This window comes from Narcine bancroftii, chromosome 6, assembly GCF_036971445.1.
Source record: "Narcine bancroftii isolate sNarBan1 chromosome 6, sNarBan1.hap1, whole genome shotgun sequence".
In the NCBI taxonomy this organism is placed as follows: domain Eukaryota; kingdom Metazoa; phylum Chordata; class Chondrichthyes; order Torpediniformes; family Narcinidae; genus Narcine; species Narcine bancroftii.
The window spans coordinates 17,120,528-17,133,465 of NC_091474.1; the positions used below are offsets into that span (position 1 = coordinate 17,120,528).

Genomic DNA, 12,938 nt, shown 5'->3' on the forward strand with positions numbered 1-12,938 from the left:
CAAGGAGATGATTGTGACTTCAGGAGGAAATCAGAACACGACCGGTCCTCATAGATAGGGTAGCAGTGCAGAGGGTCAAGAGCTTCAAATTCTTGGTGTCAACATCTCTGAAGATCTGTCCTGGAGCCTCCATATTGATGCAATTGCTAGCAGCTATACTTTGTAAGGAGTTTGAGGAGATTCGGTACATCACTGAAGACTCACGGAAACGGCTGTAGGTGTCCTGCAGTGAGCATTCTAGCTGGTTGCATCACTGCCTGGTACAGAAGTGCCAATGCTCAGCACAGGAAATAACTCCACAGGATTGTCAACTTGGACTGTGACATCATGGGCACCAGCCTTCACTTCACCGAGGACATCTGCAAGAGGCAGTGCCTTAAGAAAGCAGCCTCAATCGTCGAGGACCCCCAACCCGCCCAGGCACCATGCCCTCTTCACTCTGCTGCCGAGAACAAAAATGTACAGGAGCCCGAGGACGAGCACTCGGAGCCACAAGGGCAGCGTCTTCCCTTCTGCCATCAGATTTCTGAACGAACAGCCTCAAACTTTGTCCTTTCCTTTTTCTTGGACTCTTTTATTTTGTCAAGTGGTTTAAATAATTTTTTGCGCTGTAATGCTGCCTCAAAACGACGAATTTGGAGGCAATACATTCTGATTTCCTCTGGTAGTTTGAGGTCATGTTGCCACAGAGGTGCAGGGCAATGGCATTGGAGCAGATGGTGAGCTGAAGGGGCTCGCTTCTGCTTCCCCTTCCCTGTGCAACCAAATATGAACACATTTTGTGTATGATGTACATGACATTGACCACCGCCAGTGGGCTGATATCGCCTCAAACCGTGCATCTTGGCGCCTCACCGTTCGGCGGGCAGCAACCTCCTTTGAAGAAGACCGCAGAGCTCACCTCACTGACAAAAGACAAAGGAGGAAAAACCCAACACCCAACCCCAACCCACCAATTTTCCCCTGCAACCGTGTCTGCCTGTCCCGCGTCGGACTTGTCAGCCACAAACGAGCCTGCAGCTGACGTGGACATTTACCCCTCCATAAATCTTCGTCCGCGAAGCCAAGCCAAAGAAGAAATCTTCGTCCGCGAAGCCAAGCCAAAGAAGAAATCTTCGTCCGCAAAGCCAAGCCAAAGAAGACATGACAATACAGAAGTAAGACACGAAAATCTGTTGCCACTGTGGTTAGATTTTAAAAAAAAAACACCAAAGCCTGTTTCTCCAGCATTGTAGGTTTTATGACCAAGCAGACCTCTGATCACTGAAGCATCATGGTCGCCATATTATCCTGCTGGCGGCGCTTCTGACGTCACAAACAATAGACGGGGTCGCATGAGGTCACGCGTCACAGACCGAGGAGGCGGGGCCTCGCGGGTCCAAGCCCTGCCCCCCACCGCTGCCAATCATTCCTCCGGATAATGGCGGCCGCTGCTTGCGGCGGCTCGCTCCACTTCCCCGGTCTCAAGCACGGCGGCTCCAAGGAACATCATTACCACCACCGGGCGAGGAGACGCGCGGACTCCCGGCGGAGGCAGGCTGCCCTCAGCTTCCTGCACAACATCTCACTGGACGGCCGCCGGCCCGCGGAGCTGGCCAACGGGTATGCGCCGTTCCGACCGGAGCAAGAGGCGCTCCCCCCCCCCGCGGGCGGCTGCGTGTCCGGGGCGCCCTTGTCCGCGCAAGTTCCCCGGTTGGGGCCTGCGGCGAGCGCTGGGTTTGCCGGGCCTGGGGCGGCGGCGGTCGCCGCGGACCTTGCTCTCTGCTCGGGCCCCTGTGAAGGTGTCGCTGGGGGACCGCAGGTGTCTTCGGGCCCGGGGACTCCACTGCCCAGGAGCGGGCTGGTAACCACGCAAACGGCCGGACCCCTCGGCTTGGACCTGCAGAGACAGAGGTAGGTGTGTGGGAGGCTCAGCCTGACCAGCCTCAGAGTTGTTTGCACCCCTCCTAATCCCCTCCGTCCTGGGGCCAGTGGCTGGATGTATCCTCCGGCTTGCTAGAACTTCACCTGGACCACTTGCCATGAGCCGCCGTTTAGATGGTCAGGAAGTTGAAATTCACTCCTCGTAAGTACGTTTACCAACTCTTTGCAAGTAAAGTAGTTGTTAGCCCTCACCCCTCCTGTATATAACGTCTCAAATTGGGCGATTTTACTCGGTCCCTTGTCGTTTGGAAACTGCCACTCGAAGTTCTTGATTCTAACTCCTCAAATAGAAGCAAAAGCTGTAGAAGAACATCACAAGTAATGCTCATTTTTAAAGCTGTGTATAGTGTTCCTGCAGATGTTGTTATTTGTAGTGTATTCATCTATTCATCACTAACTCGAGGCTATCAAACTTGACCCTGTGGAAAATCCTGGTGTGTGTTTTCTTCTATCACTTTGCAGGAATCCATCGTTTAAATACATTTAAAAGTTGGACGTGCCGTATGTTGGTTTTAAGACCCGTACTGCTGTTTTATGTTCTGGAGTCTAGACGGTTGACAATGAGAGAAAGGAGGTAATGATGAGAGTTCGAGCTGTGACTGGTTCTGTGCCTGGGGAGTAACTTCTGACGGTTGACGTATCAATATTTATAGCTTTAATTTTACACTGGCAAAAGGAAAGAAAAGATGTGTTTATATAATGTAGGTTTAAGCATGTCCAAGGTTAGCACATGATTGCATCCCCATTGAATTGACAGCTCATTGGCATTCAAACACCCTCGAGGGTTTCTTGCTTACCAGGAGTTGGGTTTTGTCTTTGTTTCAAATCTCAAAGCTACACTGCCTGTTTAACATTCGTCATGGATGAATTATTTAGTATCAGTACTAAATGTTGCGAGAATACATCGCAAATCATTTAAGGGATGTTTCTGTAAGTAATACTTCCATATAATTGAGACTTCAGTGGGGGGTGTGCGTTAAGCCCGTCAACATTTTTGCAATGGATATTCAGAGGGTCAGGCAACATCCATGGAAAGCAATAGACAGTTAACCTTTCAAATCAAAAACCCTTCATTGGGAATAGCAAAAACCAGGCAGATACATTCATTTTTTTTTAAATGGGAGAGGGAAGAAAGGAGCAAAGAGGTGATGGGGAAGGGGCAGTGAACTGAGAAAAAATGTAATCTGATAGGAGGGAAGGGGTGTGGAGCTGGAGGAGGGAACATGCAGATAGCATGCAGGTAAGGAGGGTGGGGAAGGGAAAAAAGTGAGAAATGAGGCAAAACAGAAGGAGGGGTCACTATATAAGTATGTATGAGACAATGTTTTTAATGGAAAACAAAGTAAAATTTTTAAGTGGAGAGAGAATAAATAAAAATTGTGCAGCCTTTCTCTACTTTCAATAAAGTTGATATAATTTTCAGCTTTGCCCAGTTTCTATTCAAGCCAAGTCTCTTAATTGCCTTAGAATCTTAAACCTTGAATAGATTTGGTGATCAAGCAGCCAGAGGGCTCCAAGAACATGAGCCTTCTAAGTAAAGATGATTTTATCTCAAATTTAAATAACTGATTTTCCTATTTTGAGTGTACAATTCCAGCTTCATACATGGGAAATGGCCTCTCAGTATCTAGTCTGCCAAACAAAAAAAATTTAGGATTAATGGTATCACTTATCATTCTCATGAATTTCAGTGAAGATGAGATAATCTTGAATTAATTTAGTTTATTGTAATATCCATGTCCATTGTACAAATAAAGTCTTGCTGCTGCTAGGGACTTAAAACATAATTAACACACAAAATGCCACAAAGACAAAAAAAATGGATAATATAAAAGAGAGAAAAATCAATCAGTCACTGTTGGCCAATAATGTAACATGTGCTTTGTCAGTAATGCAGACGGATCTTTGGTGGTCTTGGAACAGTGTTATGGTTAGCCAAGTACAGGGAGGTTCAAGTGCTTGATAGTAGTTGTGGGAAAACCTGTTGTTGAATCTAATGGCTGCAGGTTGCAACAAGATGAGAGCATGGCTAGAGTGACGGGGATCTTTTATGATGTTGGCTGCCTTGAGGTAGCACCTCACAGTTGATGTCAGTGGATAGGAGCCCATGATGGTCATGACTTTGCTACTTATTGACATCTTCTGCATTTCTAATTGTTTGAATTTCCATTCTATCATTCGAACAATACACTATTTTTTCTGTTAGGATGACCTCTCCTTCCAGTAAATCTTCTGTGTTCTATGCATTGTGTCAATTATTTCTTTGGTATCAAAACTGCAGACAATATCCCAGAAGCTGTATCATGTACTGTATGTACAATTTCTTTGTTGACTTTGCTTCTGAACTCTATCCCTGAGCCTTCCAAATTATTTACTGTTCCTGCATGTTGTTTGGTTTTTGCATCATTTACTCATTTCACACTGCAAAAAAAAATCATTTTATATATTTACTTTCATACCAAAATTAATAACCTTATATTTTCATAATTTGCATTTCATCTGCCTTTTGTGTTCTTAAACTTCCATATACCTTTGTATGCTCCTTGTGTCTTTCCACAAAGTTTTGTATTAGAATGAAATGTGAGTATCTTCGTCTGATCAATGCATTTATAATAGTTTTGAAACCTTAGAAACTTAATAAATGGCTAAGGTGTAAGATCAGAAAAAAACTGAAGAATCCCTCTCTGTTCACATTTATCTTTATTTTGATTTTAAGCTGTTTCTTCCTAAAGCACTGGAAAAAGTCATTAAAACTATTCCTTGAAAGTTCTTTTGTTGAAAGGATTTTTTTTCCACTAATTCCTCCTGTCTGAAACCATATTCTGTCCTCTGTGATTAATTACTTAATTACTAGTATTTGACAGCTAAACCCTGTTTGGCTGCAAAATGTGGAATGTTAACAATAGTTAGAAAAAATATATACTTGCATATTTTTAATCGCTCAAGAGAAGTGAAGCGACTTCCCGTGTATTTAGTCATTGCCTTTATTGTCTGACATTTTGGAATACTGTACATCAGGGGTGTCAAACTCAAATTCACGGAGGGCCAAAATTAAAAACTTGGACTAAGTCGAGGGCCGAACTAAATATTTATTGAAAATTTTCAACAACATCTGCATGTTTTCTCTTCTTTCAACATAACTTTTTCTTATTAAAATAAATGTTTAATAATAGTTTTGGATAAACTCTTTCCAGAAGCATTAACAAATGAGAAATAAAATATTCAATAAATAATATTTCTCTATAGAGGATTTGTCAAATGTTGCTAGTGTGCTGTCGAATAGTAAAATCTGAGGGCTATTGAGAATGTGGGAGAATAACATGATTCCTGAAACAATCAAATGGGTGACTGATTGTGGGCATGAACTCTAACAGGGTTATTTGCCATGCCCTTTTTCCATTGGTACAGATATCCTTTGATTTACACACTTTTCAAGTTTTATGCCTAATGAGCTTGTATCCAGGTGCAGGACCATTTTTAACCAGGAATATATTTATCACTGTGACATGAAACTATTGGAAGATCGTTTTATCCTGAGATTAAAGTTCATAATCCTTACTTAGGCCTGTGTGCGGGAGGGCGGGGTTTGCGGGCGATCGGGTTGGACAACGACAGTGCGGGGGCATCGGCTCTCGCTGCAGGGCAGCATCTTGGCGGATCATGAGTCGCGGATCGGCCTGCGGCAGGGAGGGGGAGTGGTCAACGGTCCTGGCGAGGTCAGGCCCGAGGCCTCTGGTTCCGGGCGCTGGGAAGCGGCCTTGGCTTCCCCTGACACCAGCCAGGCCCCAAAACCAGAGTCCACGGTGAGACTCTGCAACGTAAACAGAGGAGGTGGAGGCGATTAGCGGGCTGACGCCAATGCATTCTGGGATTTGTTGTATTACTGTGCATGCGCTATACTGGCGCGGCGGCCAGCGGGCCACCTCTAATACATTTTTGAAATGATCTTGGCCTGCGGGCCAGAGTTTGACATGTGTGCTGTACATGGAAGCCTTTGGAAAGACCAAAGGTATTGCCTTCATTCTCTGGCACAAATGCTTCCCCAGCCACTATTTTTAACCATACTGCCATTAGTTGCTGAAGGTCTTTTTTTTAAGCCTCTGATGCTTTAAATTTTTTTATTTCCTCCAATTGGTGCAGACTATTACCCTGAATGACTAGTGTTACTCCACCTGACTGCTTGTCTTGCTGCCTCTCCCCTTGAAAAGTACGACAATAGTGGCCTTTGTCCACCATGCTTCATCTCTCCTTGCTTCACCAGTCCCAAATAAGCCCATCCTTTTCCTTCCCCCCCCCCCCCCCCTTGTCCTTTTACACTAGCTTATTTTCTGTTTCCAGTCTCCAATTTTGATAAAAGGCTCTAGCCTTGTGCTGCTTGAACTGCTGAGTTCCTCCAGCAGGTTGTGTTTCACTTCTACGTTTCATATGTTGATCATTTAAAAACTGGATAATATTCACTTAAACAGAGGTCTATGACATTGTGCATGGTTAACGAAGGGGAAGGAAACTGATAAAAAGCAGTTAGCTTATCAAAATGTTGTTAGAAGGAAAGTAATGTAGAGATTGGAAGAGGTTAAAAAGATTAAAAATAGAAAGAAAGGAATTTTTATTTAAAAAAATCTTTTACACTGCTTTAGGGATTCTTTTGAGTCACTTCCACAAATGGTCTGAAGAACCTTACGAATGTGCTCGTAACTTCTGAAATTTAACCAATAGAATCATATAACCCCAGTGCAATCTATACCCACCTACTTCCTCGCCCTCATGATGTGCTGTGAGGAAATGCAGTACAAAAACTTGCTAACCAAATCTATGGCACCCATCAAACCCCATCTTTCCCTCCTCTGATAACACCCATAATCGTACATTAATCATACTTTCATTCATTTACATGATTTTCTGCGATTCTACCACTCATTCTGTTATATAATTAATAATTTTTAACAATTCATTTTAGAATAGTGTGGTTTTAATTGTATATGGTTTATTGTATGTTTATCATAATCTACGTAACTCTATTTTGAATTCTGGATGATGCTGATTGTGTTTCGTTGGCTGTTCTACCAGCACAATGACAATAAAGGGCAATTTGCAGTAACCAATTAACCTATCAAGCCACATCTTTGGGATGTAGCAAGACACTGAAGAACAGTGGGGTGGAGGGGGTGTCACACTACCATACCAATGCCTGAAGAGGGCGCACAAAATCAGTGAACCGGTGCGGACTCGCAAGGCCATCATGGCCTGTTTCCGCTCCGTAAATGGTTATATGGACAGCATCCAAGGTCTTTGGTGCTGTGAAACACCAACAGAGGCAGACTACATATGAATCCGATTCCATTACTTTCAATAAAGTAACAAAGGGTCAGAGCAAGTTGATGGATTCATCATTCATCCTATGATACATGTTCATTTGTATAATTACAGCTGGCATTGGAGAAAGCTCCGAGAAGATTTACTAGAATGACAGCAGGAATAAAAAGGGTTAGCTTATGTGGAATGTTGGACTGTACTCGTTAGCGTGCAGAAGGATGAGGGCGGACCTCAGAGGCATTTTGAATGCTGAAAGGCCCAGACAGAGTAGATGTGGCAAGTAGATGTAGTCGGGGAGTCTAGGACAAGAGGGCACAGTTTCAGGATAAAGGGGTGTCAATTTAAGACAGATGTGGAAAAATTTCTTTAGTCAGAGGGTCATGAGTCTGTGAACTTTTTGCCACAAACAGCTGTGGAAGCGAGGTCATTGGGTGTATTTAAGGCAGAGTGTGATGGGTATTTGATTAGTCAGGGGAGAAATCTGCAGTTTGGGACTGGGCGGGAGGATGGATCAACTCATGATTAGAATGGCGAGCAAATTCAATGGGCCTACTTCTACATCTTGTGTTCTTGTAAATGTATCTTGGGATTTTTTAAAAAAATTATCATTAGGTGTCATTTAATGACCCTGATTTTGAGCCATGCTTCTTACCTGGTCACCTATCCTTTTGCGCAACCCTCCTGGCTTGTGAATTTTTTCTCTATCCTTTATTTTCCCACACTGCAGTCAATCCATCTCCTCTCCCTCTGATTTTCAAGTTAAATTTCTGTTACTGAAGTGAATAAAAGTGGCTCGGCCTTTTCACACTGCCATGTAAAATGGGGATTCCCGGTAAATTTTCCCAGGAACCCTCCCGTGAACCGGTGGTGTGAAAATGTCGGCCCGGGAAAATTACTGGGTAATTTCCCTGGGTCACCCTGACCCTGCGGTGCGAATCGGGGGCCAAGCAGGGGAAGCGTCATGATACTAGCGCTTGCGTGCTGCGTCACACAGGTGATTAAAATAAAGAATCATAGCACTAAAATCCCGACAACAGCGGGCCATTTTGGGGCTTCTCCGGCACCTCATACCAGCAGCTCAATGCAAGATCATCAGCTGTCCTCGTTACCCATAATCCCCCATGCAGCTGTAATCGCTCTGCATTTCCCAGAGTGGTTCCCACTGCTTGAGAGATTATGGGTAACAAAGTTGGCCATTGATCCTGCATTGTGCCGCCATCGTGACACGCTGAAGCATCCTCAAAACGGGGGGGGGGGTGGGTGGAGTGCACGCACGTTTCAACCTTTGGACCACATCACCAAATCTGAATCTCATTCAATGCTGATTGGACAACTGGGTAAAGAAATCCTTTAAATACCCGTGTTCATGTGATGATGAAATAAACACCCTGTGTCCAGTTCACATGACAGTGAAGATCAGTTTGAATGAACAATGGGGAGCAATATAAAGGTCCAATTCTGAGAACCCTGGGTAGAGTAGCCTCTCACTTCTGTGAGTGAGTTATGCATCATTGCTGGGGGCTGGACTCCCCCTCACAAATCACCGAGAGGGCAATGAGAGGGAATTTGGACCGTGGTGTGTAAGTCCTGGGAGGTCCTACCATTACCCAGGTCCAAGCAGGGTTACCACTCGCCCACAGAATGAAAAGCCCTACTCTCACTTAATCAGACCACAAACGTATCTATTTGTATTCATTTGAGTATAGAAGAATGAGAGGGGATCTCGTAGAAACATTTTGAATGCTGAAAGAATTGGACAGAGTAGATGTGAATAAGATGTTTCCCTTGGTGGGTGAATCCAGGACAAGAGGGCACAGTTTTAGAATTAGAAGGTACCCATTTAAAACAAATGAGAAATTTCTTTAGCCAGAGGGTCGTGGATTTGTGGAATTCATTGCCACGTACAGCTGTGGAGGCCCTATCATTGGGGGAGTTTAAGGAGGAGATTGATAGGTATCTAATTAGTCAAAATATCAAGGGATATCGGGATATGGCCGGAATTAGGAACTAGATATGAGAACAGTCCATCCTAGGATAGAGTTGTGGAGCAGACTCGATGGGCTGAATGGCCTACTTCTATTCCTTTATCTTATGAAATCATGATCTGAGATGTTCTACAAATTTGTTATGCGGTATATTCAACTTTGATTGGGCCATTTGTAAAAATAAAAAGGAAAAGTTTTTGCCTTGAAATCTTAACAAGTCACTAGATATTATCCTGAAAATAACATTGTTCAATTCAAGACACTTAAGAACATTTTCAAAGAATCTCAGCACTGGGAGTCACGTGATGGAGTAGTGGCCGGTAGGGTAATACCAGCCCTCTCCAGAAAAGAAAAAAAAGTGAAGAAAAGACAAAGTTCAATAAATACAAAATATAAGAAATAAAAGATAAAGTTGTGAAGAAAAGAAAGAAAATGGCACCCAAGAAGGAACAAGTAAAATCAACGCTAAAAAAAAGACGCTGGAAAAGAAAGTAGAAGGCCTTACCTGCATGAAGAAACAGTGAGCCGTGGTGGAGAAGAGCGCCCGATCTCTGAGGTTGGTGTCGGCCCTGCGGAGTCGTGACCCCCTGACTGCTGGACTGCAAAAATAGTTCTCTGAGCCAAACAAAAGTGCGCAACCGCGCATGCGTGAGGACTCGCGCATGTGCAGTGCGCAAACTAAGGAGAACACTGACGGGAGGGGGGCTCAGCCTAGAAGCTGGCAACTACTGCGTGACCAGCTGAGGGATGCCCGAGACCAGGGCTCTCAGCTGGAAGAAGAGGAAAGCGGCAGGAAAGGAAAGAAGAGCAGCAGCAGGAGGCTCAGATGAGCAGCCCAGAAGAAGACCAACAGCAAGAAGCCAAGCAAGAAGAGGCCCAACAAAGTGAGACAAGAAACTCATCAGGAAAGTCAGAAGAGACACAGATACAAGGAAGAAAAGAAGAAGACACAAACACAGGTACAGACACAGAAGAAGAGGAAGAAGACGACCAAGATCTGCACAGAGAAATAGAAGCTAAAACAGATGGACAGAACATAGAAAAAGCTTTTTTTTCAAGAACAAATGAGAGCATTAAAAGAATGGTTGTCATTAGAATTTAGTGCAATTAAAAGAAAAAGAACAGAAGATAAAGTGCAAATATTAGAGCTAGTCATGACAGAAATGGGGAAAAGAGTAGAAAATGTGGAAGAACGAGAAACTGCTGTAGAAATGGAAGTAAACTACTTAAGAGAAAAATTGGAAGAAAGTGATTAAAAAAAAAAAAAAAAAATTAGAGTCACAAGAGTTGTTCACTCGGAAAATTGATATGTTGGAAAATTATAGTAGGCAAAATAACATAAAAATAGTGGACCTAAAGGAGGATGAAGGCGGCACAGATGTGAAGGAATTTATAAAAGAATGGATCCCAAAGGTCCTGGGAATGACAGAAATACAGGAAGGAATGGAAATAGAAAGGGCACACAGAACACTAGCTCCGAAACCACAGACACATCAAAGGCCAAGATCCATTTTAGTAAAATGTTTGAGATATACGATGAGAGAAAATATACTGGAGCGGGCAAAGAATAAAATTAGAGAAGAGAATAAACCATTGGAATACAAGGGTCAAAAAAATTTTTTTTACCCACACAAGTTTTGAACTCTTAAAGAGGGGAGCAAAACAAACTATTCTTAGATCCAGAGGAAGCACAAGAATTTGCAGAACGCTTACAGGACAGAAGGAGAGATGAAGAGATGCAACAAGATTGAAGAATGGTGATAAAATATATATAAAGATGTAAAAACAATGTATAAGTAAAGAACTAAAGAAGGGAAAGAGAAGGGAAGAAAGGAAATAAGGGGTGGAAAAAAGTGAGAACTTTGTTAAATGTGTGGTTTTTTTAAAAAAAAAATAAATAATGTTTTCTGGGGAGTGTTGGGGGGGAGAGAATAATCGTAACTGCGAAATCGGTTTACGCTTGCGAGCAGGTTCGCAATCCAAATGGAATGGGGAGTCGTGGTTGCCCGGCAAGGGATAAGGGGCAACTCCAAGAAGGGAGGGATATTTGGGGTTAAGGGAATATTGGATGTGAGAGTTGTTGGAGTATTTTGTGTTTTAAATGTGTTGTCATTACATTGAGTTTAAAAAGGGAAAACTGAGAGATGAAAATGGTGAAAAGGGAGTTGATGGTGGTGGTGTGGAAGCGGAAATGAGGTGTAAACGGGATATGAAATGGCCATGTTGAACTATATGACTATAAACATTAATGGAATACATAACCAAATTAAAAGGAAGAGGCTATTAAATTTACTGAAAAAAGAAAAAATAGATATAGCATTTGTGCAGGAAATGAATCTAACTGAAGTGGGACATAACAAATTAAAGAGAGACTGGGTAGGGCACGTAGCGGCAATATCATATAATTCAAAAGCTAGAGGTGTAGCTATATTAATTAATAAAAATGTACCAATCAAAATAGAGGAGGAAATGATAAAGTATCAGATATATTCAGAATTTTGGAATTTGCTCAATGTATATGCACCTAATGATCAAAAGTTTATGCAAGATATTTTTTTGAAGATTGTAGATACACAAGGAAATATATTGATAGGAGGGGATTTTAGCCTTAATTTGGATCCAATGTTGGATAAAATTGGACAAAAGACTAGCAAAAAGAATAAAGTGGCCAAATTTATGGTTAAATCAATGCAAGAAATGAAACTTATGGATATATGGAGGAGGCAGCCCCCAAGAGAGAAGGAATACTCATATTATTCAAGTAGGCATAAAACATACTCAAGGATTGATATGTTTTTGTTGTCAGCCCATATTCAAGGGAGAGTTAGGAAAATGGAATATAAAGCTAGATTGTTATCTGATCATTCACCCCTGTTATTAGCAATAGAACTGGAGGACATCCCACCAAGAACATATAGATGGAGGTTAAACTCCATGTTACTTAAAAGGCAGGAATTTAGAGTTTATTGAACACCAAATTAAAATATATTTTGAAATAAATATGGAATCAGTGAAAGACAAATTTATATTATGGGACACAATGAAAGCCTTCATTAGAGGGCAGATAATAAGTTATGTAACTAAGATGAAAAAAGACTACAATCGAGAAATAGAGCAGTTGGAAAGGGACAGAAAAGTACAGAAAAGGAACTAGTAAAAAGGGATAACAAAAAGGAGAGAATTGGCGGACAAAAAAATAAAATAAGAAACATTACAAACGTATAAGGTGGAGAAGAACATTATGAAAATAAAGCAAAAGTATTACGAACTAGGAGAGAAAACACAAAAAATTAGCCTGGCAACTTAAAACAGAACAAGCTAAAAGAACTGTATTGGCATCAAGGAAAAAGGACAAACAAATTACATATAACCCAATAGAGATTAATGAGAACTTTAAGGAATTTTATGAACAATTATATCAAACTGAGAACAAAGGGAAAGATGATAAAATAGAAGAGTTTTTAGCTAAAATTGAACTGCCAAAATTGCAAGAGGAACAAAACAAAGTGATAAAACCATTTGAAATAGAGGAAGTACAGGATATATTAAAAAAGCTGCTGAACAATAAAATGCCTGGAGAAGATGGATTCCCAATAGAATTCTATAAAACATTTAAAGATTTATTAATTCCTCCTCTCCTGGAAGTAATGTACCAGATAAAAGAAACACAAAACTTGCCAGATTCATGTAAGACAGCAATAATTACAGTAATACCAA

General features: G+C 42.0%; 1 protein-coding gene across 3 annotated transcripts in view; it reads left to right on the top strand.

The window, feature by feature from the left end:
• The first annotated feature begins 1,346 nt into the window (after positions 1–1,346).
• cables2b (Cdk5 and Abl enzyme substrate 2b) overlaps positions 1,347–12,938 on the top strand; it is a 49,390-nt gene continuing 37,798 nt past the window's right edge. The window contains exon 1 of one of the 3 annotated variants that reach the window (XM_069884121.1): positions 1,347–1,893. In XM_069884121.1, coding sequence (XP_069740222.1) covers positions 1,421–1,893 — 473 coding nt within the window. In that variant the 5' untranslated portion in view covers positions 1,347–1,420. The remainder of the gene's footprint in view (positions 1,894–12,938) is intronic. The other 2 variants (XM_069884123.1, XM_069884122.1) reach the window with 2 other exon arrangements.